The sequence below is a fragment of the Hylaeus anthracinus genome, unplaced genomic scaffold (genome assembly GCF_026225885.1).
Source record: "Hylaeus anthracinus isolate JK02 unplaced genomic scaffold, UHH_iyHylAnth1.0_haploid 4, whole genome shotgun sequence".
Classification (NCBI taxonomy): Eukaryota; Metazoa; Arthropoda; class Insecta; order Hymenoptera; family Colletidae; genus Hylaeus; species Hylaeus anthracinus.
Window position 1 is genome coordinate 8,887,807 of NW_026535289.1, and position 24,605 is coordinate 8,912,411.

Here is a 24,605-nt window from a genome sequence, read left to right on the forward strand (position 1 = left end):
TGGCGCCCTTTCCTTGTTATAAAAAGTTCCTCTTTATATAAATAACAAAATCTTGTACAGAATTGTTTGTTTTTTTACTTTATGAGGGTACGTAATCTGTTTTACATTGATTATTACACCTGTTGGTCCAGTCTTACTTGTAACAAATCATCAGTTTTGCACATGTGTTTTTTTCCATGTCTCGTTTAATTTAATTTAATTATGCGTTCGTCATTATGGCTCTCAATCTTCTTCTTTTCGTTGCTCCATAGTTTTAAAATCGCAGCAATGTATCATGTAGTAGCCTTCCGGTTAAATCGCGTCCGCTTTTGCCGCAGCGGCGAAAACGCATAGTGTGGTCCTGGCCTTTAGTCGAACAAGTTGCACAATACCTCGACTCTTTTCTTCCATGTTTACTTTTCAATTAGAACATACTACACAGTCTTTACTCCTTCCTGTATCATGTCGCCGAATAATACGTAAAAGACCGTTCAGCCTTTCTGCTGTTTTAGAAGTCGAAGGATTCTTGGATTCAGTATCTCGAAAATCTCCAACCAATTGACGTACACCAAACAACGTACAAATTGTAGATCTGTTAGTTTTTTATATTGTGTTTCTTCTGATGTTCCCGATATAATATATATGAATTTATGATTGATTGTGAGACTTTTAAGCTTTTCGCGAGTCGCAACTAAGTTGGGCGGCTATATGCCGACACGCATCCGCAAAGGGTTAATAATGTTTAAAGTATCTCTTACATTCATTTGTATATCTGTTGGGGTCCATTGGCCCACCCTTATAGATCGGGTACCTCGGGATCGCTAAACCCGTACTATAGCTACGATCAAACATAGCTACAGTCCTTGAGGACTACCTTGTACAGAAGAAAATAAAAGAAAAAGTTACTTACGGTGGAGTAGGATTATCAAACACGTATAGGCAACAAAATTTATTGAAAACCAATCAAAGAGTACAAATATTATATGATATCATATAGCATCGTTGGCAAAATTGTTCGCGTTTTCTTCCGTATTCATTATTAATATTTGTCATGATTATTTATATATTTAGTTAAAAAAATCTACAACGACGAAGTTAGTATATGTAACAATAATGTGATGAATAACGTGGACAGAATTACAGTTAGAATTCATTACTTCAATTCATTACTACTTAGTAGATAGATCGTTGCTTCTGTTTGAAGCGAAAAGTATCTTACAAAATAAAAAGAAAAAAAAAACAAATTGTGCGCAGAACACCCTGTACTGAAAAATCGTGATCCCAGTTTCATCCTTCTAAGAGAGTACGTATTTGGTTTTTATGTAAAAGAGGCATTGCTAAACCTAAACCGCAGCTTGTAATTTAAATAAGGCACTTATAGAAACTACAGTAACAATAATAATAGCAAAGAACATGCGCGGTTCCTGCAACATAGAAAAATATCGATTCACGCGAAAATCTGGCAACGAGAAATTACTGTGGTAATTCTCTTCAAAACTCGATACAGTTGATCGTTGAAAAAACTACCCTTCGACGATGATTACTCAGTCTCGCATACTTTAAAAGGTTAAAGGTCCCTCGATTGCTTACGTGCCATGTCAGCTTAATTGTTTCTATCAGAGAAACAGCGACGGCGTGCACGAAGGCTTATGTATAAAGACGACAAACAAAGAAGAGTATTTTCAGTGGTCCTGAGCGACTAATTAATTCTGTTTCGACTTCAGTATCGTCGATAGAAAAGTCTTGAGCGTTGAGTTCAAAGGGAATACATCGTTGTTCAAGGAGACCAGACGAAAAGGTACATCGTGATTCGTTAAAGCCTCTGCGGTCTTCGTGGCGCGGTAGACAGGCAAATCTACAATTGCCCGGATCCTCGCCATGCGGAATCGAAACCGCACGCGGTGTCCGAGTCCGAGTCGTTGCTCTGTTGTGTCCTGATAGGACCAACGACCGCCGTAGACGTTGGTCGACGGTGCTGATTGGACCGAGACGATCTGCTGTGGAGGAGCGGAGTACTCGGTTGACTGGCGGCCTGATGATTTCTCGACGACCCAAAATCTTGCGCCCTGCGGCTCCTTCTCTTTTTTATGGGCGCATATTTTGGCGGAGGCATCATCTTCTGGTCCAACTTTTAAATAAATAGAAGAATACCCTTAAACACGAAGAAGAAACATAGATTGGTCCAACCCTTGAACGACAACTGTGTTGTAATTGCTTTTTTACTTATTCTATTCAAAATCCTGACAGCAGTACCGCGTATAGTAATTGTATCATTATCACCAGAGCGTCTTTAAGTATAGTACAGCTGACCGAAGGAGTGCAAAGGGTTAAAAACAAAATCGCGTATGCATCGGTTGTATAATATCCGAGATAAGTGCGTCCGATCGTCCAAGGGTTGAATAATTATAGAGGGTCAAGCGAGCAGAGTCTGGAAGTGTGTCGATAGCAATTTTTGCTAAACACAGTCCCTCCATACCTGCACATTATCCGCCGATCCCCAGCTCTTGTGTAGCTTCTCGTGGTTGCTGCTGGCACTGCTAGTTGCCACACCCAGGAACTGGCTGAACGCTTCCGTCGTACGTTTCACGCGTACGTTCAGCGAGCCAATACGCAGGAAACCAAGATCTTTCTCTGCGTGTTCAACCAATGATCGTGTTACCCCTTGTCGCAAACGTGCAGGCACTACGTTTCACGCACGCCTCTTCCCTCTATTCCTGATCTCTATCCGTTAACCCCCGCGTCAAGTCGCGCGTTTCTCTTATCGTCGTTCGTTAAGAGCGACACGACTGCGGAATGCGTTGCCCTTTTCTCGTTTCTTTCGTTCGTTCGTTCGCCTGCCGGAGACTTTTCGCATGCATCTACCGAGAGGAGACCGGGAGCAGTCCTGTGGGGTGTCGCGAACACCCCGAGGGCTTGGGACTACCACTGCGAAACGAGGAAATAGGAGTACATAGGGAGGCATTGATATACGCTAGGGGAAGGCCTGGATTAGAGAGAGACTAGGATGGGGTTGTTTGATCTAAATTAGGTTTATGACGAACCTGTTAGGCCTAGGAGAGATCTATTAAGTATAGACACGTTTGTTAGTTGGTTGTTGTCGAAAGGATGCTGATCGCGAGGGTAGTAGATAGTCAAAAACATAGAAGCAGAAAGAATTTTATCCAGTAGCCTACGTCTATAAAAAGACTAAAGTATGTTGCAAATTTTAAAGAACAAGGTTTGCTATAAAGTATGCTACGAGGTACTATAAGAATTTTATAGAGTGATTTTAGATCAATTTTTTATCCTTGTTTAGAAACGAGTCTGTTCCAGGCTTTAGAACAACCCTAAAGGTTAATGAAAAATATATTAACAGGAATATGAATAAAGAAACCTCGATAAGTAATCGTTATTTCTAATCCTGTTGATATATTTCCCAAAGAAAAGTTGGCGAGGAGGCGCTATAATTTTCATTCATACCACTTAGTCCAGGTTACCTAATTCGTTGGATCGAATTATGCATAAAGGGGGATGACTGAGATTTCTCAAGGGTTTATCAGCGAAGGTTGGGGACTGAAACCATTCTACCGAGCGCTGTCGAGCTACGCCCCAGAACGGGCCGACTGGTCATGCACTAAATTAGCTCCACTTAATTAGCGATCGTTCCATGCGGATTATTTCTTACCTGCATGCTTTTTCCTTGCTTTTATTTCTGAAATAAAATAGAAAATCATTTGACACTGTCTCGTACGAGTCGCATCACGCGGATGTCGGAGGATAATATAATGAATATCGATGATCGAACGAATTTATTATGAGGTAAACGGGATTAGTAATTTGTTAGAAAATGTACGTTGGTAGTACGACAGTGCTCGCTGTATTCGCAGACTGTCGCATTTTGTTAATAACGAACAGGAGAGTCTGAGAGTTCAGTGCTGAGCAACACTTAGGATCGATCGATAAAATAATTGTTTTCAAAATTGAAGTAGCTGCAGAGTTTTGCTCAACACTTCCCAGACGAATACTCTCCTCGGTATTAAGCATCGATTTATTCGATTTTCGAGCGAAACGTTAAACTCGTACTCTTGGAAGCGTTCAAGAAAGTTAATCTGGTTAAAAGATAGATTTTGTTATCGCACTCTTCCGCGAGAGTGTATCCTCGAGGAGGATGCGGTCGTCGCGTTTTCGACTGGGCGTGAGCGTTCAATTGTAGAGAGATGAAGATAAAGAGTATGTGCGCCGACGTGTTAATCGAGGTTTCGAAAACGTCCCCTTTTTCTTTCCAATGGTGTTTGAAAATCAGATGCGAATCTGGGAAACTGGTCGGTGTCGAATATGCGTTTCTCATGCTCACGTACACATGCTTTATTATCGTGTAACAGTGACAACAAAGAAAACAGTGACGATTGTCGTTAGTCGGCGATGTGAAACAGCCTGAATTTCGTTCTGTTCATTATTCTCTATTCATTTCTGGAACTAGCGATGAGAATGATACTACTCGATAAGGAATACAATAGCAACAGCAAAATAACAGCATCGATACGTTCCCAATAGGTTCAAATCGATTCAAATCGCCAGCTAGAAGTGTTTAATCACATTTTTCTACTACTAATGTGTCTATAGGTACTACTGCCACTTCGAGTTCGTTGAAATTTCGGTCGCAATTTTTATTCGAACTCCCAAACACGCGTGCGTCGCGTGGTCGCGTTTCGAGCACCGCAATCTGTGCTTTCGTTACAGATAATCGTTATCCTCGGAACGTTCGATAAGCGCGGAACACGCACGCAGCTCGATGCAGAGATGGTCAACGTCTTTATTTACAAAAATTGCAAGTATCGAGTAAAGCGTGAATATTTCTCATCTGTTACTCGTCGAACAAAAATAACCGAAGTTATCTCTATTCTTTGAATAACGAAACGAGCAGATACAGAAATCTTATTCGTAGCTAAAATCGAATAAAAAATGTACCTTGACAGGGAAAGTATTTTTACTCGATTTTTTGAATACATTTTCATATAGACAATGCCCAATCTCTGTCTCGATGGGACGATAACGACATATTAAGACTCGACCAAGCGAAGATCACAAGTACAAGACGTACACAATTTCTTTGGAACATCGGGAATGAACGGGTCCACGAATGAACGAATGACTCGCTGATTCGACTAGGATCGAATATAAAGGAACAAAATAATAATATAACGACGAAGAAAAGAATGCAAATAAAATATATAATAACAGTTGTCTTTGAGACGGTGTGGACCCGCGGATTCGCCTCAGAATACTCACGTCAGCGTCGACAAAAGTGACAGTCATACGTTACTTTTAAGGTGCGGCTACTTTAATCTTGCAACACAAGCGCTTTACTACTTTAGCAGAGGTGCGCTTCTGAACTTGCCTGTGCGTAGCGGCAGCAGTAATCCCTACAACAGAAGAATACTTCCAGAGCCCCGAATACTCACCGAGGACAGAGGACAGAGGAGGAAGAGAGCCCCGAAACCATTTCCGGCCTGTCTATTTTCATCGCGGCGCCGTTTCACCGGAGCCTGTACACCTTTAACACGTCTAACAAGGAGGATTGCTTCAAGCAAGCTTCGAGGTGCATGCCAATGCAGTCGCGTGATGTTCGTGCCGATGGTACAGGATTGGAGGGAGACAGAGAGGAGGCTTCGATGTGTAACCGATGGAAATGATCGAAACGAGTCGACTCGGGAGGCATCACGCGAATTTGTGATCGTACTATGCGAAATTAACATCACTCCATTAGTCGGTACAAGCATTTTTATTCTCTACTCTTTTTCGAGTCGTCGAAATGTCACGGATTCTTTCCCTTGGGTACTTTGAAACAGCGTTCTGTTTTATAATCTTGGACTCTCCTTTTTTGAATTCTCTTGAATTCTCCTTTTACATAAAAATGCTTGGAACGGCTACAGCGATCATGTTCATGGCTCCAGAAGGTCTCAAAGTGCAGAACACGATGGTGCAGTGAAATGACTTCAAGAAAACGGTTTGTCAAGTTCTGAGAAAGCTTTGAATAAAAATAGATCAATGTACGCGAGAGACTGCGCTCGATAAAAGTATCTTCGTGGTGAAATCTAAAGTGACAAAAGTATTAGTTGCAAACGGGATGCTGACCCGCGGAAAAGTATGGAAACTAGGAAAGTAACGAGCGACGGGACACAGCGAAGCTCTTCCGAGACGGGCATGCTTGCGATCAAAAGAAAGCCGATAGCGGAAAATAAGCTAAGAAGACCGAGGAGGCCGAACCAGAACCAAGCGTATGAAAGCGGTGCAAACTGCGGTGTACCTGGGATCGTAACTTATATAATTGGTTTATCGTGGCGATTGAGCATCGACTTTATCCGAGTGGATCACGGATTGCGATAGAGTTAATCGCGTCGACTCGTCGTGCTCGTGTACTGTTTCTCCCACGATATCGAGGCAAAGTTCGGAAAAGGTCTTCCTTTCCCGTGTACGAGAGCTTGAAGAAATAATTAACGGAAGCATTGGCCACGGGTGATTAATTGGTAGCCTGATCTTGGGCAGCTCGGAGGACTCTGCACGGAAACTTTGATCAAACCAAGTCTTCGAATAGCGATACAGTAGAATATATCGTGTTACGAAGATCGAAGTAGAACGCGTTACTTCAGAGATGAGCAAAATTTTATTCGAATAACGGATAACGAATGAAATATTTGACTCCATAATTCAACTTCCAATTTATCGTACATTCATCGAGCTCAACTACTTCGCGAGTATACTTATACTTTTCTCAAATCGGTGTACCTGTTTTCTAGACCGAAATTCTGCCCATTTCTGCGCGAATTCTTGTCGTAACGCGTTCGGAAACACGCTTTCCCCTCGTGCCGAAGTGTTCACCTCTTCGTGTTGCGTAACTTTAATTGCGAGCGTTCGGCGACAATGGTGTTGTTAGAGCATTTAAATGCACGTTCCTCGCTCGTCGCGTTTTTCTCAGGCTCGCGATTAATGCAAAATTAATAGACCGCGAGATCGCCGCGGACGATAGCCGGGAGACAATGATTCTCCCGTGACTTCCACGGAGCGGAATTAGACATACAGCGACACAGTGTAATTTGCTCCACGATTTTTGCGTGAACAGGTACGAGGATCCCTTGCGTAAACGTTGCGAGACCTCGACGCGTCTTATTTACAGCCGCGGATTGCGTTCCAATCGTATGCTAAGATCGAAGCTTAAATCACGGATTCATCGATTGCGTCAGGTGTTACGAGTTCGATAGCGTATCGTTCTCGAGACCATTGGGTACTTACTGCGGAAGGTGTCCTGACTGACGGCGGCCTCCTGAGACACCAAGTATTGCCTGGCCTTTTTCCCACTGTAGTCGCGTATGTCTTGATTCGCCCCTAGAAATGCGATCGATGGAACTCTTAATTCTAATTAATACTTGAATTCCTTCGCGACGAATGGTCGCTATAGCGGTTTGCCACGAGACTGTCCCTGTGGTCATGCAGTACATGAGCCGTTCACTGCACAAATCGATTGACTCCACCAGCCACATGAAAATTGTAACAATACTGACGATTATTTTTTGGCTATTATTCCTTATTAATCTATTACAATATCTATTTGAATTTATATTATAATGAATAATAAGGAATAATAATAAGGAACTTTAAAAAACATTGTACATTATTTCATCGCATTTCTCAACTTTTGTTTTATGGACTTAATCGACCTGTGCATGAACGGCTCATATGTTTCACCCACGCAGTTCTGAGAAGTATTTTAGCCATTGAAATAGCTTCTACCGAACTGGACCTCTGTTCAACTCCAATATTGAGAGTTATAAGGAAGTTTATTTATGGATATCTTCTTATAGATGAAGCCATGCATAAACAACATCAGGGAATATACTCTTCATCTCTTATTTAATTAGACAAGTTTAAATGAGTTATTCAAAGAACCACCTTCGCGAACAAGAGTCTGAATCCCTCGAGACGTTTACCACATCCTTGATAAGGAGTACGCAAGAGCAAAAGTTCCTACAATGCTCGGTCTGGGGCTGCGATTCTGTCTGAAAGGGTCGCAAGCCTGTAAATAGCGCCTCGATGCCGATGATGTCTCACTCGGTTCTCGGGAAGCCAGCAAAAACTTAAAAACATGCAGACCAACGCGTCACAGGAAGGGGTCTCGTGACGAAGGCGGGGCAGTGAACATGTTAATTCCGAGCAGCGTAAGAACTAGGTCTCCAACTTACCGTATACCTGGACTAGAAGATTGAAGATATTCTCGTGGTCGAATTGCATCGCTATGTGCAGCGGCGTGTATCCCTGGAAAAATGGATCGCGGATCAGCGTTCGAACCACTTTTCGATCCTTCCGTGCGACAAGAGCCACGCAACAGAAATCGCGCGTCGATAACGACGGTGGAAAAATTCGCGAGTACACGCAACAAGACACGCGGAAAACGTGTCTGTTCGTCGGCGCCTTATCGCGTCCTTTCCCTTTGGGAGGGGATAGGACCAGGATCGGCTTTAGACATTGGCGATAGCCGAGGACCCTTTAGAAATTGGAGAGCAATGTGACTCTGATTCGAAGCAATTCATTGATATACGAAAGGACAAAGGAAAGAAACGAAATAAGGAAAAGTCAGGCGAAGGGGAGGAAGACCGTCGGAGACAATGAGGAATTAATGGCGTCGTATTATGAATATCACTTCGAGCGTGCGAATTGGCGTTTCCGCGACAACAATATTATCTTCTGGATATGGACGTGTGTACATGCACGAGCAAGATTGAAACGCGATGCCGCGAAAACGGACGAACGTTGCGTGCGACGATAGGTCGACTCACGCATATGAACTTCCCGACTTTCATCCGGGTCTCGCGCGGAAATCCAGCTGCTGCGGGTTCAAGAAATACACCGTTACGCACGCTTTCCCGCGCGTTTTACTCTCGGAATCTATGGTAAACCTAAAAGTGTGGTATCATAGAGATCCTTCGATCAGTTAGGTTTCTACATCGTTGAATCTTACCGGTAGTCTATCTTTGTCAATTACACGCGTTCTACTGATTACATTATTCGAAAGATCGAGATCTTCTATGCTAAGCTGCTGAATTATTAATTTATAGATACCATGGTTTAATCAAACGGTCATCAACGGTATTGTTAATACCTCTGTGGAAGCGACGAGGCAGCAGCTGTTCCCCGACAGACTAGAGGAAAACTGGCCCCATTTCACCTGCCGTTCATCGATACTAATTACGAGATAACGTTCGTCCAATATTTCCATCAGCGCGACACTATTTAACGTGTCAACGATATTACATGATACGTCCCATTTTTTGCACCGTTTCTTTCGTCCATTTCGTTTATTCCGCGTACTCGCGCAGCGATCGCGACGCGTGCATTCGCCACTGGTGTCAAGACGTTCGTTCCGTATCATTTGCATCGTAATTGCGTGTTGGATGCACGGTGATCCTTCGTGGAACGGTATTACGAAGGAAGAACCGTGTTATTGGAGCACGATGAGGGATTACATTGTCGGAGGACACCGGGGCCGAGTGGTGTTGTAATCCTTCTTTATTGCAAATACACTAGCGTGCCGCTTTCGTTCGTGTCTGTCGCTGTTTTCTGTAATTAACGACCGATGCGACTCTTTGAGCTTGCATATCTCGATATTTCGATCCTCGGTCCACGATCGAAAATTTGAAACAATTTCGACTTCGCTCCGATGCAAGATCGGTTGCGAAACGAACGGCGTTATCGATGCGTTGGAATAATTTCTTCAAAGATCGAGGGGATATCGATCACGGTGGTCGATGCGGCGACAAAATTGCACGACCTTGAAATATCGTATGCAAAGCGTAACTTGGCGACGGTCGACCGGGTGAACCGGTACTCGCGAAAGCGAGCACGTATCGGTCGTTCACGATGTCCATCTCGATAAGTGCGACAAATTGCGCGTAATCGCGCGCGTCCACCAGTCATTATACGGTGGAGGTGAAAACGCGGACGATACGTCGAACGGATCCCCCGATCAACGTGGATCTTGATCGCTGGAAGGTCGATACGCAGATTAGCTTCCACGGCGTGTATGCAAACTGAACGACGAATGGCGAAGGTAAATTTTAATGCTAAAGTGAAAGCGGACGGGAAAATTTCGACTCGTGTGGAAAAAAAATAATCAGTGGGAATTAGTTTAAAGTAAATTAACGATGTAAATTTATATTTTAACTTTTGTAGCGTCATCCTCGGCGAGGGTGGCCTAAAAGAAATCGAATGGAGGTCGAAACGAGCGACCATAAACAGCTTCTCTATATATCCTGCTCTCAATATCGCATTCCGCAATAAACGCGGTGACAAATGGGTGGAAACCGCGATCATAGGCGGACGCGTTCGCCGTTGTTATCGAGGCGAGTGCGAGCACCCCTCGAGCCAGACTTTGAAAGGGGTTCGAAGCGGAGGGGCAGAGAGACCGAGAGAGTTATTCAGCGAGCATCGACTCTAATTTATTTCACTTTAAAGTCCCCGCGTATAGGTAGCCGAAAGTCAGGCGGTCGCATAGAGAGGGCCGCATAGGAAAACACGTATGGGGTGCCAACACCGAGTCACCCTTTTCCCAACTCCAATAGCACGCGACACGTGTGTCCTCGCGACAAGTGGCGCGACACCCTCTGCCTTCACGCATGCTCGATCTTTCTCTCAGTCTTGGCCTTTTTCCATTACGTTCGTCGCCGTTATGCGGTCAGGGCCGCATTAACCATTCGACTTCCATTACTCGAATCGTAGTCTAAGTATATGTATAAAATTCATAGAATCCAGAAAGAAGTCAGAAAGGGGTGCAGCGCACACCGAGCAAGCGAAATAGCGGCGTCAGTCCTTGTGGTTGCATTTGCTTGCAGGATGACATAAAATAACTGACATAAGATTCTCTCGTGTTCCTATTAAGTCTGATAATTTCAAATTTCCAACGCCTACTGCACAAGTTTATAATGTCACAGTTTATTAGTTTTAAAATATAGAGCCGAGGGGTCCACGAAATCTCGATCCGTCGCTGTAGGCAGTGTTCCACACTTTCCACCCTTTTTATACTCTCGACGATATATTTTAAAGTAGCATTGTCCCGACACGCCGAGTCACCGCGCCTCGAGACAATATCGCTGGAGCCAACCCCCGTGAACCCTTCTCCTTTCGCCCATCCCTTTGCGTTTTTCAGAATCTCTTCGTGCTACCGTGTCTCCTCCGCTCCGGTGTTCCGACCTCTTCGAGGGGTTTCCCTTCTTCCTCGCGCGACAGACTTCGGGAACGGGACAGCTGCCGGCCACCAATATCACGCACGCGTATATCACCGTTGAGGATTTTCAATTTTAATATTTTCCAACATCGGGGCCGCCTTTACGAGCAGCTAAATCATAACGGCCCTCCGCGCCGACGATTCCGACATTTTGTATTTCGACACCCTCGGATATTGGTTCCTATAATGTGGAACCCATTCCTTTCGACCCTGTTAGGTGTTCCCCGACGATCGTGTGTCTCTCAGGTGCTCCGAGAGACTCGAAGGAGGGACGTACACCTAGAAAGCTGGGGAAACGATCTTGCTTGATTTATTTTTTCAAAGAGAATTTAAAACGTCAAGAGGAAAGTCGAGAGGAAACGTACATCTAGGAGGCTGAGGAAATGGTCCTTGTCTTATTTTTTAAAAGACTGAAGATCGTTTGGACTCGAAGGGGATTGAAGAATGAAATAGGAGCACAAGATTTCGAGTAAGAATTTTTCTCGCAACTGCTCCTAATATTTAAATTTCAAGCACCCGGTGTATCTACAGACCGTTAACAAAAAAGACTCGACGGGGATTTCGTCCCTTCTAGAATCCCTTCAAAGTCCTCATTCCCCAAGTATCATTTTACTTTCTTCGTTCGCGATGTTTTCGATTCTAGTTCGCTGGGAGACGCGTTCGAAACAGGTCACCCGTTGTACGAGGACAGATTCCGGCGTTGTCTCGGGGGTCCACCGGTGGGATCGCCATTGTCGTTGGCTGTCGTACGCCTGGCAAGGATGCAGGCGCCACACGGGCGGCTTACGGTCCCCGTGGGGAACGGGCACCGTTTTTTGCGGGGATTAAATGCGAGCCGATGCCGCGATAAGCCGTAGAAAACTACGGTGGAAGCGGTACCCGTGACAGATTACGCTCGTGACTGCAATCCACCGTCTGCGACGTTGGCCCGCGGTTGTCTGCGCCGGTTCTAACGCCGGCCAGGAACCGTCCGCGAGAAGAAACGCCGCGACCAATTTCGCCGTGACGTGTCTATCGCCTGGCAAACGAGCCACACCTGCGAAAGAAGGCGCTTAGAAAGAAGAAGATGACAATTTCACGACGCCTCGACTCGCTGCGTTAATTTTTGGGTGAGTGAATCGAGAGGGAAGAAAATCTGGAGAGTGGCACATTTTCACTTGTACCAAGTCACTCTCCTAGTTTAAAGATAGATGCTTCAACAAGCGAAAAATAAGCTATTTATTTTCATTGGATCCCACGTATAGATAGATGTCCATATATTGTCCGCAAAGAGTTTCCACTTGTTCCCATCATTGTCAACAGATTCTTGGAATCTCCCCCAGGTGGTCTCGAGAGGGCCCAGTCATGTTTCTTTCGGTATTGTTACAATCATAATTGCAATTTTCTGTAGGAGATAAACACGTTCTTTTGCCATCCCACACAGCCAGAAATCGCACGGTGTGAGGCCTCGGGTCTCTCGCCTCTGGAGACCACCTGGAGGAGACTCCAAGAATGTGTTGACAATGATGCAGCCGCAAAGCGAGACTCTTCCAAGACAAAATATATTTGTCGCATAAATGACACACCGTATCATCAAATTTAAAAAAGTTACTTCCAATGTTATCATTTGCTTGTTAAATATCCTGTAAAAAGGACGAGGTTTTTATTCGAATTTCACCATTTCCTCAAGTTACAGGGAAAAATTCATCCCTCGAATATAATGTTTAGGGCTCGTTCGTTTCCTCTACGAGGGATAAAATAAGATCCACGCGATACCGGGTTAATGCTCCGTCTCCTCTCATGACAAACAGCCTGCATATTCTCGAAATTTCGTTCTAATTCTCTCGACATCCAGTACACGGACAAGAAATACCAGAAACTCGGGTCGGGTGCACTTTGTAACAAAAGAGAGCTGAAAACTACTTTGTACCAAAAGAAAGCCACGCTCCGGTGAAAGAAACACCGTGCCCGATTGGCGGGGATAAAAAGTGTCGGCCACCGGAATTCCTCTCGATTCGGAACGGTTACACGGAACGAGGGGATATTACACGGTGTGAAATCGCTGGCGTCCAACCGAGAAAGATACGCAACTTAGGATTGCGCGACGGGGACCTGGAGACCCGTGCTGTTTTTCCCTCTTTTTCATTTGCCAGAGCATTAAGCGGGGACCCGGTGGCGGTGGCGGGATAAGCCGGCAGAAAACTACGCCGAGAGCGGTGGCTGTGACAGATTACGCCATGCCGCGATTCACCGTCTGCTGTTAAAGCCGCTGGAAGGAGAAAAAAACCGAGGCGGATGGAGGATGGATCCATTCCAGAGTGGATTAGCCGCGCCACGCTGTCGGTACCTACACGAATACACGCGTATTTATTAAATCGAGCGCTAATCCCACGGAAACAGAGAGTCTGGCGAAATGGAGGCGACGCGGGCCGTGTTTTAAAAGAATCGACGACTGAAGCTACCCGATCGCCGATTACTAAATTCAATTATCGCAAAACCAATGTTCTTTATTACTGATTTCTGCAGACACAGGGGTTACACATTAATAATTCTCGATAAGAGGTGTGGAGTACTTTTTGTGAGATGATCTCTACGCCATGGGAAGGAGTCGAGAGGGAAAAAAGGTGTCACGGCGCCGACAGGCCGACTTAGGTTACGCTGCGAAGACAAATGAGCAGGGAACGTGGCAGGCTCACGAATGTGCTTTGGGAATTTATAAGATTCACCGCAGGGCGAATATGATCGCGATTAGATGCGATCTGCAGCCATTACGCCGCTAATCTCCTTAATAGCGATCTCCGAAGCGGAAAGGGAACGGAAGAGTCTTGCGCAATGGGACGAGACCTTCGATAAACGGAAAATGAAAATTATCAAACTTATCTCCCAATTAGATCCCAAGTTAGAAATTAAATTAGGAACGAAACTGATCGGTTGGACGTAGGATGCGAATCCCATAGTCTGGCAATCAACGTGTTAAACGCTATCTGCCCGAGATTTTGATGGCCTTGTTCAACACCCGATAGAAGGAACACAGCTTTGAGCAGACATTGTACCTCAGACGAACCTCCCGGCCGTCCTCCATCAAAATTACTCCGTTTTTTCACTCTGGCGACAAGCATTCTGCTCGTCCATCTTCGGAGGAACGTCCACGGTGGTTCAAGCGGTGTTTGTCGCGAGCCGCTAACGAGCACGGTTCTCCGCTTCCTCGGTCACTCTCTTCGCCTCCTTTCTGCCCCGTTTCTTTCCCCCCGCAAAGGGCACTCCGGCTTATATAAGTCTTATAAAGAGCAAAGCGGCGGACCACACACATCCGATCCTATCTGCGGAGTCTTCTCTCCGCGCCCTGCGCCTACCGTTTCGTCTCTTTCCTTCCACCGAGAACGAACATCCGTCGTCTTTCCTCGTCCTCTACGCTCGAGAGACGCGCGGCGCTCGCAGAACCGCTTAAATGCAAGGCCTGCGCTCCTTTCGCACGGCGGCCACTTAGAGATTACGGTAGATACCGTCGCGATACTCGCTCGCGATTTATTTTCGACGGTGCCGCGGCTCAACCTCGCCCCGCTTTCGCTTTATCGATCTCTCTCCTCTTCCTGCTTTTCCTCTTTCACTCGAATACGCGCGGTTCCGGTGCCGAATCGATCACTTTTGCAGCTTCATGTCGGGGATTTTAACGATTTCGTGATACGCTCGAAATTTGCAGGTTTGAGCGATTTTTAGGGAAACTGACTTCACAAATGAATATTTCATTGTGGAACAATTATAGATGCGGACTTGTTTTGTTTTAGTCGAAGAGGATGAATCTTTTCGAGTGAAGTTTCGTTTTAGGGCAAGGAGGAAGACGCCGACGATAAAAATGAAGTAGTGGTATGAAAGACTTACCCCATTCTGTGTACAGCAGGTTCGGAACAAGGCCGGAAACAGAATACAAAAGAGAAATCAGAGTTAAGCAGGCTCGATAAATTCTAAACTTGTTTTGTAGTGCATGGTTCGGTTAATACTCACAGAGGTCTCGTTGACGCTTTTGATGTAGTCCTTGTAGGTCCCTGCTATCAGCTTCACGATGTTCTCGTCGCCGTGCTTCGCGGCCCAGTGCAAAGCAGTCTGCAACACGCATAACAACGTCATGGATAATGATTATTCTTTATTTTTCATTTCGCTAAATATTTTTTTAGATACTCCCCCGTGCAATTCATGTCCCAACCCTCTTAATGTAACTAACCAGAAACCAACGGTGGGTACGTTGTATTTATCATTCCGCTAAACACATTATTCAGTATGTAACAATAATCCCGTAATGCGTGTACCTTACAATGTGTACGGAGTCCGAAGAGGTTAATAATTCACGACGCCAAATTTGCATTTCTTACGATAGTTTGTTGCCAAAACACGCGTTCCCGCGAACAACTCGTTTTACTACCCGATAAATCAGAATTCCGGATTAAATCATCGTGGCGCGCGTGCTCGAGAATAGAATTATCGAGTTCGCGGATTATTCGAGTACCCGGAAAGAAAAAGAATCGAGAGACGTAAAAATACTCGACGACGGAAATTTACAATCCCCCACCGTGCCCCGGTGGCTGGACGGGAATATTTCGGAAAAATCGCGACGGTGGCCCCGGTTGTAGACACGACGAGAGCAGCTGTAGCGTATTTTCAGAGAGCAGGCACGGTGAAATATTCGCGAATTAAGCAACGGCACCCGGCTACGTCAACCGGAACGAGCTGGATGAATGGCGACGTCGGACAGCACTCGAGAGGAGGAGGAGCACTTTGAGAGCAGTCGATCACGAGGCACTGCGAGAGGGAAGAACGGCGCTCGCCAGAAAGACCAACTCGAGGATCGTCGCCGAGGCTCGAATTACTCGGAGGATCTCGCCGACCTGGCGAGAAAAAATCGTCACCGGAACTGGTGCGGCCCCGTCAAATTCTTGGCTCGGGTTCAGATCGACCCTGCCGCCCCGAAGGGGTCGGTTCAAAGGACGTCGATCGATCGAGGACTCGGAGGAGCGCGAGGACTGCTGGAAGGTCTTCGAAAGCTTAAGCTATCGAAGAATTGTGCCACCTTGTCGACAGTCGTCTATTTCTATCCATTAGGAGACATCATTTTTTAGTCACAATGATTTCTAATCGATAACCAAATCCCAGCTTTGGAACGCAATTTACAAATCTCCACTTTCAATTTCATTCAATTGTTTCGTCGCTTTCGTCGCGCGAAACAACACCGGAATAAAAATAGCGCGCGAGTAAAATGTAAATACCGCGGTTTTAAAAAAGTCCCCGAAAACGTTGCTGCCGCGGTTGAAGCGGGCCGTGCTCGTTTAAGCGTTGAAATATATTCGCGGTGGCTCGCTTTGACATCGAGCTATTCAAATGTCCGGCTATTTCCATATAGCGGGTTATCCCGACGACGGATTATTTCGAGCATATACGTTATTATACTTTGTAAGTTACCGCGACGGCTCGTAAATTTAATGGCCGAGGGAGTGGAGGGGGTTTCGCTCGCGAAAAACGCGCGTGTACGCTTAATATCACTTTCGACGATGCACGATGCGCCATTGCTGTTAACGGCGACACGCGACTGTGCTTGTCGATGTGCGGTCCACGTTTCGGTGTCTCATTAACCGGAGCAAGCTCCTGAAAATTGAGTCGCCGTTTCAGAAAATCTATTCGCCCTATCGACGATACACGTTTCGAGATTAACACCCCAATAGGGAGAGGGAAGGAAGACTGAAAGATACGAGTCGAAATTCCCGTGGATCCAGGTATATTTTATGGTGAAAAGTGGTGGAGTCAATTGATTTGTGAACGGCTCAATAATACCAGTAGCAACTCCGTAACGAGAATTCCTCTACATCCACCGTCCATTTCGGAGAATTCGTAACGACGGCAGAGAGGAGCTCGGGGAATTCGTGCCGCGAGCGTAGAACGAAAAGAGAAAATCTGCCGGTTGGCGTAACAGTTGGAAAGAACGCGGATTATTCCGCGACGTCCGAGCCGGCGGAGGGTGGTCCGTTAAGAGAGAAATATACGATCCGCGTCGGGGATATAAGCAAGCGAGCCAGTGGACATGAATTTTAATTCCGTCAAGTCCGCGTCCCGGGGGTAGATTAAAAATAGTGTCCCCTGGTCTCCAGATTCACGCGGACGTCATAGAAAGCCAGGACCGTCGTCCACCTGATCCGAGGCGGAGAGGAGAGCCGGGTACGCGGCGGACCGTCTGCACGCCGCAGAGACAACTTGCAGCCCACCTCATTAGCGGCGGAAAAACTCATCCTAACGAGGCTACGTACCTAATGATGAGAACCACGCGCGCGAGCGCCCCTCTTTCGTGTATGCCTATTTACCCGACGCGTCCGTGTGTGCGAACGGCTTCAACGTTGGCCACCGTGCGCTGGTTGCTCACCAACGGCTCCCGTGTATGTGAACGTGTACGTGCGACCACGTGTGGGGTGCACCTTGTGCGCCCACTGGCCCTATATGCACTGCCTCCACAGCAAATTAACGAGCGACGCACCGGCAGGATATACGACCTCCTGGTTGATATTAGAGGCACGTGGCGCTAATACCGTTCCTCCGGCAGGATGCACTTGCCAAAGGATTCTCTGATCGAAATTGAGACCGTTGGCTGCTCGACAAATATTTACCCTTGTACCGGGGACTGTCCTTCGGCGTTCCTGAACAGGTTTAGGACGAGTTTCCTGAACCGCGCGCCGGTGTATTTGCTCCTTTAGGAAATTTCAAAGGGGAAACGGTCGACGGAGAAAATGATTTTGTAAGTACGTTTGGGTTGACTTGGTATTGACATACAAGTACGTCTTACTCAGAGAATATGTCTGACACATAGAAGCCTCGATTAGTTTCAATTTTGTTTGTCTAAAGCATTTGATATCTAGAAGATTCGAGCACCGGGACTCTATGTGAGAGCCTGTTACATGTTCAGTAGATTCGGTGTCTTATGGTCAGACACAGACCAGTGGAAGAAATAATACGCTATTCGCATCGACTATACATATAATATATGTATAAACTCCGCAGACCGCTGGCTTCTTTTTCCCTTTAACGAGAGTATATACGAAGAGCATGTACTCGGTGTCGTAAAATCATAGAACATTTAACAAGGTTACCAGCACGAAGATTCCGTGAACGTCCGCGGAATTGGTAGAGAACGAGTCGCGTTTCCTCGCGCGGATGAAGCTCCGAGGAAGACATCGCGATGAATCTCGTTTACCACGAATAAAGGAACGCGGTGCGCTAATCAAGATTAGGATCTCCTAGACGACAGGCGGGTCTACGCGACGGGGACGGGGTCCGGCGAACACGGTTCGCCTAATACGGTCCGGCGGTGCGAAAGATGCAAGAATCCGGGGGAAATTACACGAGCGGGTACAAAATGAATTTTTACGGTAGCCCCGCGAGGCCATCAGCGCTTATGCGCGGTTACACACACCGTGGCTCGCCTGGCCGTCTACTTCCAGCGTGCTAACGAAGTTTTATGAAGCGCGATAGCGCCATACCTACGCCGTCCCGTGGACTTTGGCGCTCCTTAATTTGTGAACGCTGCGCGCACTGTGTCGGACGCCGCAGTGCCGCAAAAGAATGGTATGTCGGCCGACAACGTGATATATCTTCGGTCCTGTGCCCTGGACCTTCGGCGCGCACGGACCTGGGTACACCGTGGGTATACGGTAGCCGTCGTCTTCGCACTCTTTAGCGGGATTCCCCGTTGAAAAGCCCCCTTCGTCATGCGTGAGAACCTTTACGTCGAACGTGGCCACGAGTGATTTGTGTTCGCCTTTGTTCCGCGTACCTCGTCGTTGGGTCGTGGCCCTAAGACCGATTCTTGCTTTACATCGTTCTGTCCTCTGTATCACGATTAATCGCGACGTAAAATGTCCAAGACACCTAGGACGTTGGTCAGAAAACAAAATCGTTGCTTCTTCCATCCGAATCGACCTCTTCAAAGGCATTCTTTCCGATGGTCCCAAAAGAAGCTGCCCTTTGAATACGACGACTGACCGTTCTTGTCCGATATCATAATCAAATCTCCGCTTGGATTAATTAGTACGTCGCAACGGTTTCGCGCGAGCTCTTCGTCTCTTTCGCCCTTCGGTCCTGGGCGAAAGAAATCGTCCGGATTCGTAGGTCTCCGAGGTCGATGTGTGGACGCTATATGTGCACGAAACTATGTAGCCGTGGTATATAGTTGTCTCCTCGTGGGTACTGATTAAGCTAACCGGAGACTGCGGACGCTTCGAGCCACGGCGAGCGGCACAGGCCTCTGGAGAAGCAGCAGCAGAGGCCAGCAGCAACAACGGCAGCAGCTACCGCGGGCTCTGATGTATGCGAGCGATACAGATATCTCCGGGAAGGAATTTGCGTTGAATTAGCGTATAATCGGCGGGCCGATCTGCTCATACGGAATCCCGCGGCCCCGCTTACACGTGTCCTGAGAGCTGTATTCTCTGCGCGAACACAATATTTAGTGGCCGTCTCGTGGTCCGGCGTCGTTGGCCCTTTCCTCCCTTTGGCTCCCGTGGGACCCCGTCGCAGCCCGGCTGGTATGCGATTCCCCTTAAATCCGCGCTCCCGGCCCAAATATCTTTGCGGTAGCACCCTTCGAACACCCGCGGATGCCTGACTTCGTCAATTCCGCCGCGCTGATTAAGGCCGCTATCGCCGGATCGAGCGGAGAATCCGACTTCCATATTAAGCCAAGGTCTAAGGGAAGGTTTGCTGGATCAGGAAAACGTTAAGTAAGACGAAAGAGCGATTCTTGGAACCCTTTCCCATGGATGCTCAGAGCTGGGGGACCGATCATTAATGCACTTGGAGGCATGGAGGCAGCTTCCAATGTAAATGCTTCTGTAGTCGTCACTCTTCATTTTTTATTTATGCCATCGAGTAGCAGATAATAGATTTTAATGAACCATCTATCTAGTCGATGTATTTTGGTATTTCACTTTGCTACTGCTGACTTCTCGGTTCAGGAAATTTGTCGATTCCCAATACAAATGCTTCTACCATCAACCTCTTAATTTTGATGCCATATTGAGATGCCACTCGGAAGTCGATGGATTCGGCTGATCCAAGACGAAGCTCGCGATCCTCGCCCTGGGGAACCATGGATGCCTGCGCTGCGGAAAGACGCGCGTTTTGGCCTCGGGCGCTGTACTCGACGTAATTGGATCCTTGTTAAGCGAAGAAATCCAAGGGAACGCGACCCTACGGAGCAACTTTTCTTAAACGTGATTTTGTTGCTTTCTTCCACGTCGAGTTCCGAGTTTTAATAATTTAAAATCCCTTTTGCGCGTTGACTCTGAACCTAACCCATAAAACAGCATCGGTTAGCGTACACGATAAAAGTACCTAATTCGAAAGCAACGCCGAACGTCCTCGCATTGTTGCCAACTTCAGCCCACAGCGAAACCCATGTTCCGAGCCCTGTCCAGGATCGATGCTCGCATGCCTCGATACCATCTCTGAGAGGTGATCGCGTCGGATCAAGGATACAAATTGACTAGGAATATCGGTCCTTGCGAACCCTCAACAGGCTGCTACGCGAATAATCGTTTCCCAGATGTCTTTGTTTCCACGGATTCGGCGGGGTTAACAGATTCAGTCGACGGCTCCTTAACTGCGGCGTTCATCTCTGCGACGGGATTCGACTTGGGGGAGAGGTAGCCGGTTCGGCGACCGATCCTCCGAACTCGTGGGTACCCGTGGTGGGTCGTCCCGATCCTGGCGGCGATTCGATCTCTCGGAAGACGATTCCGGGAAATCGGGGGAGACGTCGGGCGCGTGTCTTCCGACGGGAAGACCGGAGGAGGGAACAGGCTGGGAGAAGGAAGAAAGATAGGAGGATGTAACGAGCCTCCGGTCACGTGTACAGCGTCGGGCGTCGAGATGTCAGATCTATCGGCGCGTGCTCGATAGCGCGTGTCCTCGCCTGTTGATCAGCCCCGTGTCTATGCCCGACGCATATCGGCTAGAACGTCAATCAGCGCTATTAGTCATGAATTCTACTCGACGCGGCGTTATGGTGTCTCATATCTGACATTAGACGGCGCGATTGGATTTTCTGGAACGATTCGATCCTTCGCGAGATTGTCTTCGATGTCTTCTTCCATGATGGCGTTGGATGATAGCGCTCAAGGCCTTTCGAGATGCTTTCTTAGCATTCTATTGCTGCGAATTTTAAACTTAATCAGGTCACCTTCGCCAACAATCATTTTATGAACACTTTGAGTTCCAAAGAAGCGAAACCTAAACAAACGTTATTGTTGGTCGATTTAATGCGTTAAATATGGAGGCGGTGACGATCTAGATTATATCGGTATTTGGAAACATGGCGTTAGCTTCGCTTCCGCGGACTGTCCCGGTTCTCAGGCAGTGCCACCACGGATCGACCGAACTTTATCGCGGGTCGCGCTATCAATGCACGGCGATCTGGTGAAAAATCGTGTCCAGGATTAATTGGGCTCATTTTTCTCGGGTACAACGCGAACGCCGTGGCGCGATATTTCTTTCTCGCACCGCAGTCTCGTTACACGGCCGAGTACGGCTGTTGCATCGCGGCGTCTCGCGCTGTTGTTCGCCGGTTGAACGCGGGGAAATGTCGAGGAAGAGTGTTTTATTTCCTGCAATTGCGTCAAGGAGGTGTGTTGCCGAGGGGTCCCGTAAAAAAGAAGAACGAACAACAACCGCGTGGCGTGCCACTCGGAACTTTCGCGGCCCGCGCCAAGGATACACAGGATGCAGGAGGTGTCATTAGCATAGCGCGGAAGAGCCGTGCTTTATGATTTATTCGGCCCCTTCTTGTTATTCCCTCCTTTTCGCTCGTAATTCCAGCTGCACGCCAGGTAAACACGACTCCGGCTGCAATCCGTACCTACCGTAGAGATCCATCGGGAAGATGGACGAAATTCACTTTCGACCGTCGATATATCCGCGAAATCTACGTTTCGAAATTGCGTATACCGGAGAGATATCGTGACCAAGGTAATACTTAACACCGCTTACCGTCTAATGTTAACGATGCTATCCGATCTTCTCCGTATCTCGCACTTCGACGACTAACACCGTTTAGTATCCAATATCAATCCTAACTTGAGACACTGAATTCTTGCTTGGAAGAACATTTGTTTTGTCGCTATTTCCGCTGTTCCGGTTAGGTGAGATCTGTCTTCATCGCGTTACACTCTTCTAAATTCGCTATAATATTTCCCACAGAGTTTCGAACGAAACGATACGCACTGATTGCTGGAAATTGGACGCTTGATTGTTTAGCTAACGCCAGCTCTCACTGGCCACTCCGAACCGATACCCAAGCGTTCTCTTTCGCATCGGGATCACAATGTTATCCAGCGCCATCGAGCCTGCAATTTCAATTCGTCGACGCGACTGAAACACCGCTTCCTAGATCGTGGAAATAATAAGAGCCGTATACGACCGGATCGTGCAAACGAGGTGTAACTGAAATCACTTGAGGCATCCGCTCAAACGAGCTGTGACTGCACGGTGATTCTTATCCCGGGACCAGCAGGAGTCTTTAATTCCTCGATCTACGTTCGCGATATCGCGTTGCATTATTCTTCGCAGCGATATTAACTCCTCTCCGACAAATGTTTGCGACGTTAACTAGACACGACCCCAACTTTTCAATCTACCGCGATAAAATCCTTAAACGCTAGATTCCCTTCTCGCGATAGCCCTTCGATTCGCAAAACGTTTGAAACTCGAAGAATTATCCGGTTAGGTGCTCCTCTTAAGTGAAGGTTAGGAGCAGAAATGGGATGCGTATCCTTTCAGCAGAACTCGATGCCTAGTTTAAAGAAATTTAAATATTTTTCGTCCCACGATCGATTCGCGACGCTTCGCATGTTTTTCGCGAGATCTAAGCTTCTTCCGATGTTCCAAGATACGTGAAACCAAATGGATCTCTTTTCTAGCCTGATGATAGATCGAGAACGAAATTTTGAGTCATTAAGAAAGAATTAGGATTTCCGCTGGTTGTGAGAAATCGCAAAAGAAACGAGGCACCTTATACACCGGTCGGTCGAGTTAGCTTCCAGAACAAAACAATTGTTCGACCAAGTTTACCATCCTGACCAGCTCGTTTCCGGGGAACACGACAGCGCAAGTGGCTTTACGCGATCGGAGTGGTACGGTGAGAAATAGTTAAGCACAATTGCGGGTATCGAATCGACGATCCTTTGGCGAGTCTTCGGTGCGTCGCAGGTGTCTCCGCCGAGCCGCGACGCGGACAAGACATTGCCATCAGCGGCGTCCATTAACTGGAAAATGGCGACTCGCGTCGACGAGCATCGGTAGCTAACGATTTCGCCGAGTACTCGGTCAGGGAATGTGCGTGTCACGAGTCATTCTTACACGTGCAACCGTGAGAGACCGGAAATCGAGGATTGACGTCATTTACCGCGAGAGGACGCTCAGTGTTTTGGATACGAGTTGACCACTTCAAGTATGAACCAACGCAAAGTTGAAACTAGGTAACAAAAAAATGTTCTACGCTATCCAAGAGGAATAGAAGGTTCGAGAGGACTATTTTATATGACTATTGCTTTTTTTGGTTCAGATGCTGAGGCTGAATCAAGGCCACCGCCATGAGATTTTGTTTATAATACATGATCCTTGAAGGTTATGCATAGATAGATTTAATATTTATCGCACTGTTCCAGTTTAGCTGCCTCATCCTGTATACCACTATTCTGCATTTGTTACTTAGGAATACTGTAATCGAAGAATACGTCACAAGCGGTTCTCCCCTATCAATCCCTCGCAGGATAATCGACGCTCGCAGCGCTAATTTCTTATTAATCTCCCGGCTGTTTTGCCGAAACACGGGACTGATGCCCTGGCGCGTAGCCCAGACTCTTCCAGAACGGGTATCGATATCCCCCGGGTGAATGGTGGTGTTCGGCGGTTTGCTGGATCACGCAGTGCGTACCTGGAGGCACGGGCGCCGCGGTACGTCCTCCTGGAACGGAGTTTAAACGATTAACGCGAGCGGTTTCCCGCGAATAATCGATGTCCCTGATGTCCTAGGGCGTACGGCAAAGTTCTCGGGATCCAGCGCGCTATTTCACCGGGGATTACCCGGCTTACGTTTTCGTTCGATCGCGCCCGCCGTTCCGGCTCTTTCGCCGTCAGGAATTATCGGTTGCGTGCTGATTATATTTCCCGAACCCTCTCCTCTCTTTTTCCTGTTTCATTTCCCCTTCGCGGTGACTCCGATTCTTCCTGTCGTGGAAACGTACGATACCAACCTCTGCCGTTCCGTACTCCGCTTTATTTCCGTTCTTTTTTCCCCATGGCGTGGGCGATAGTTTTTCATCGAGTACGGAATTTATACTTTCATCGATGGAGCGCACCTCGC

General features: G+C 47.0%; 1 protein-coding gene across 1 annotated transcript; it reads right to left on the minus strand.

Moving 5' to 3' along the window:
- Positions 1–913: 913 nt before the first annotated feature.
- Positions 914–15,131, minus strand: LOC128894512 (uncharacterized). Its single transcript, XM_054156291.1, has 6 exons — positions 15,092–15,131; positions 8,196–8,268; positions 7,249–7,341; positions 3,644–3,670; positions 2,456–2,610; positions 914–2,107 (listed from the first exon to the last, which is right to left on the minus strand). Exons 2-6 carry the CDS (start codon positions 8,242–8,244, stop codon positions 1,835–1,837), a joined length of 597 nt encoding a protein of 198 aa, XP_054012266.1. The 5' UTR covers positions 8,245–8,268; positions 15,092–15,131; the 3' UTR covers positions 914–1,834.
- Positions 15,132–24,605: the final 9,474 nt, after the last annotated feature.

Excerpts from the sequence above, each read along its gene's own strand:
- LOC128894512 (XM_054156291.1), bottom strand. The coding sequence starts at position 8,244 with ATGCAATTCGACCACGAGAATATCTTCAATCTTCTAGTCCAGGTATAC. Across the intron at positions 7,342-8,195 it reads TCTTCTAGTCCAGGTATACG|GGGCGAATCAAGACATACGC; the intron begins GTAAGTTGGAGA and ends TCGCATTTCTAG. Across the intron at positions 2,108-2,455 it reads GATCGGCGGATAATGTGCAG|TTGGACCAGAAGATGATGCC; the intron begins GTATGGAGGGAC and ends TTTATTTAAAAG.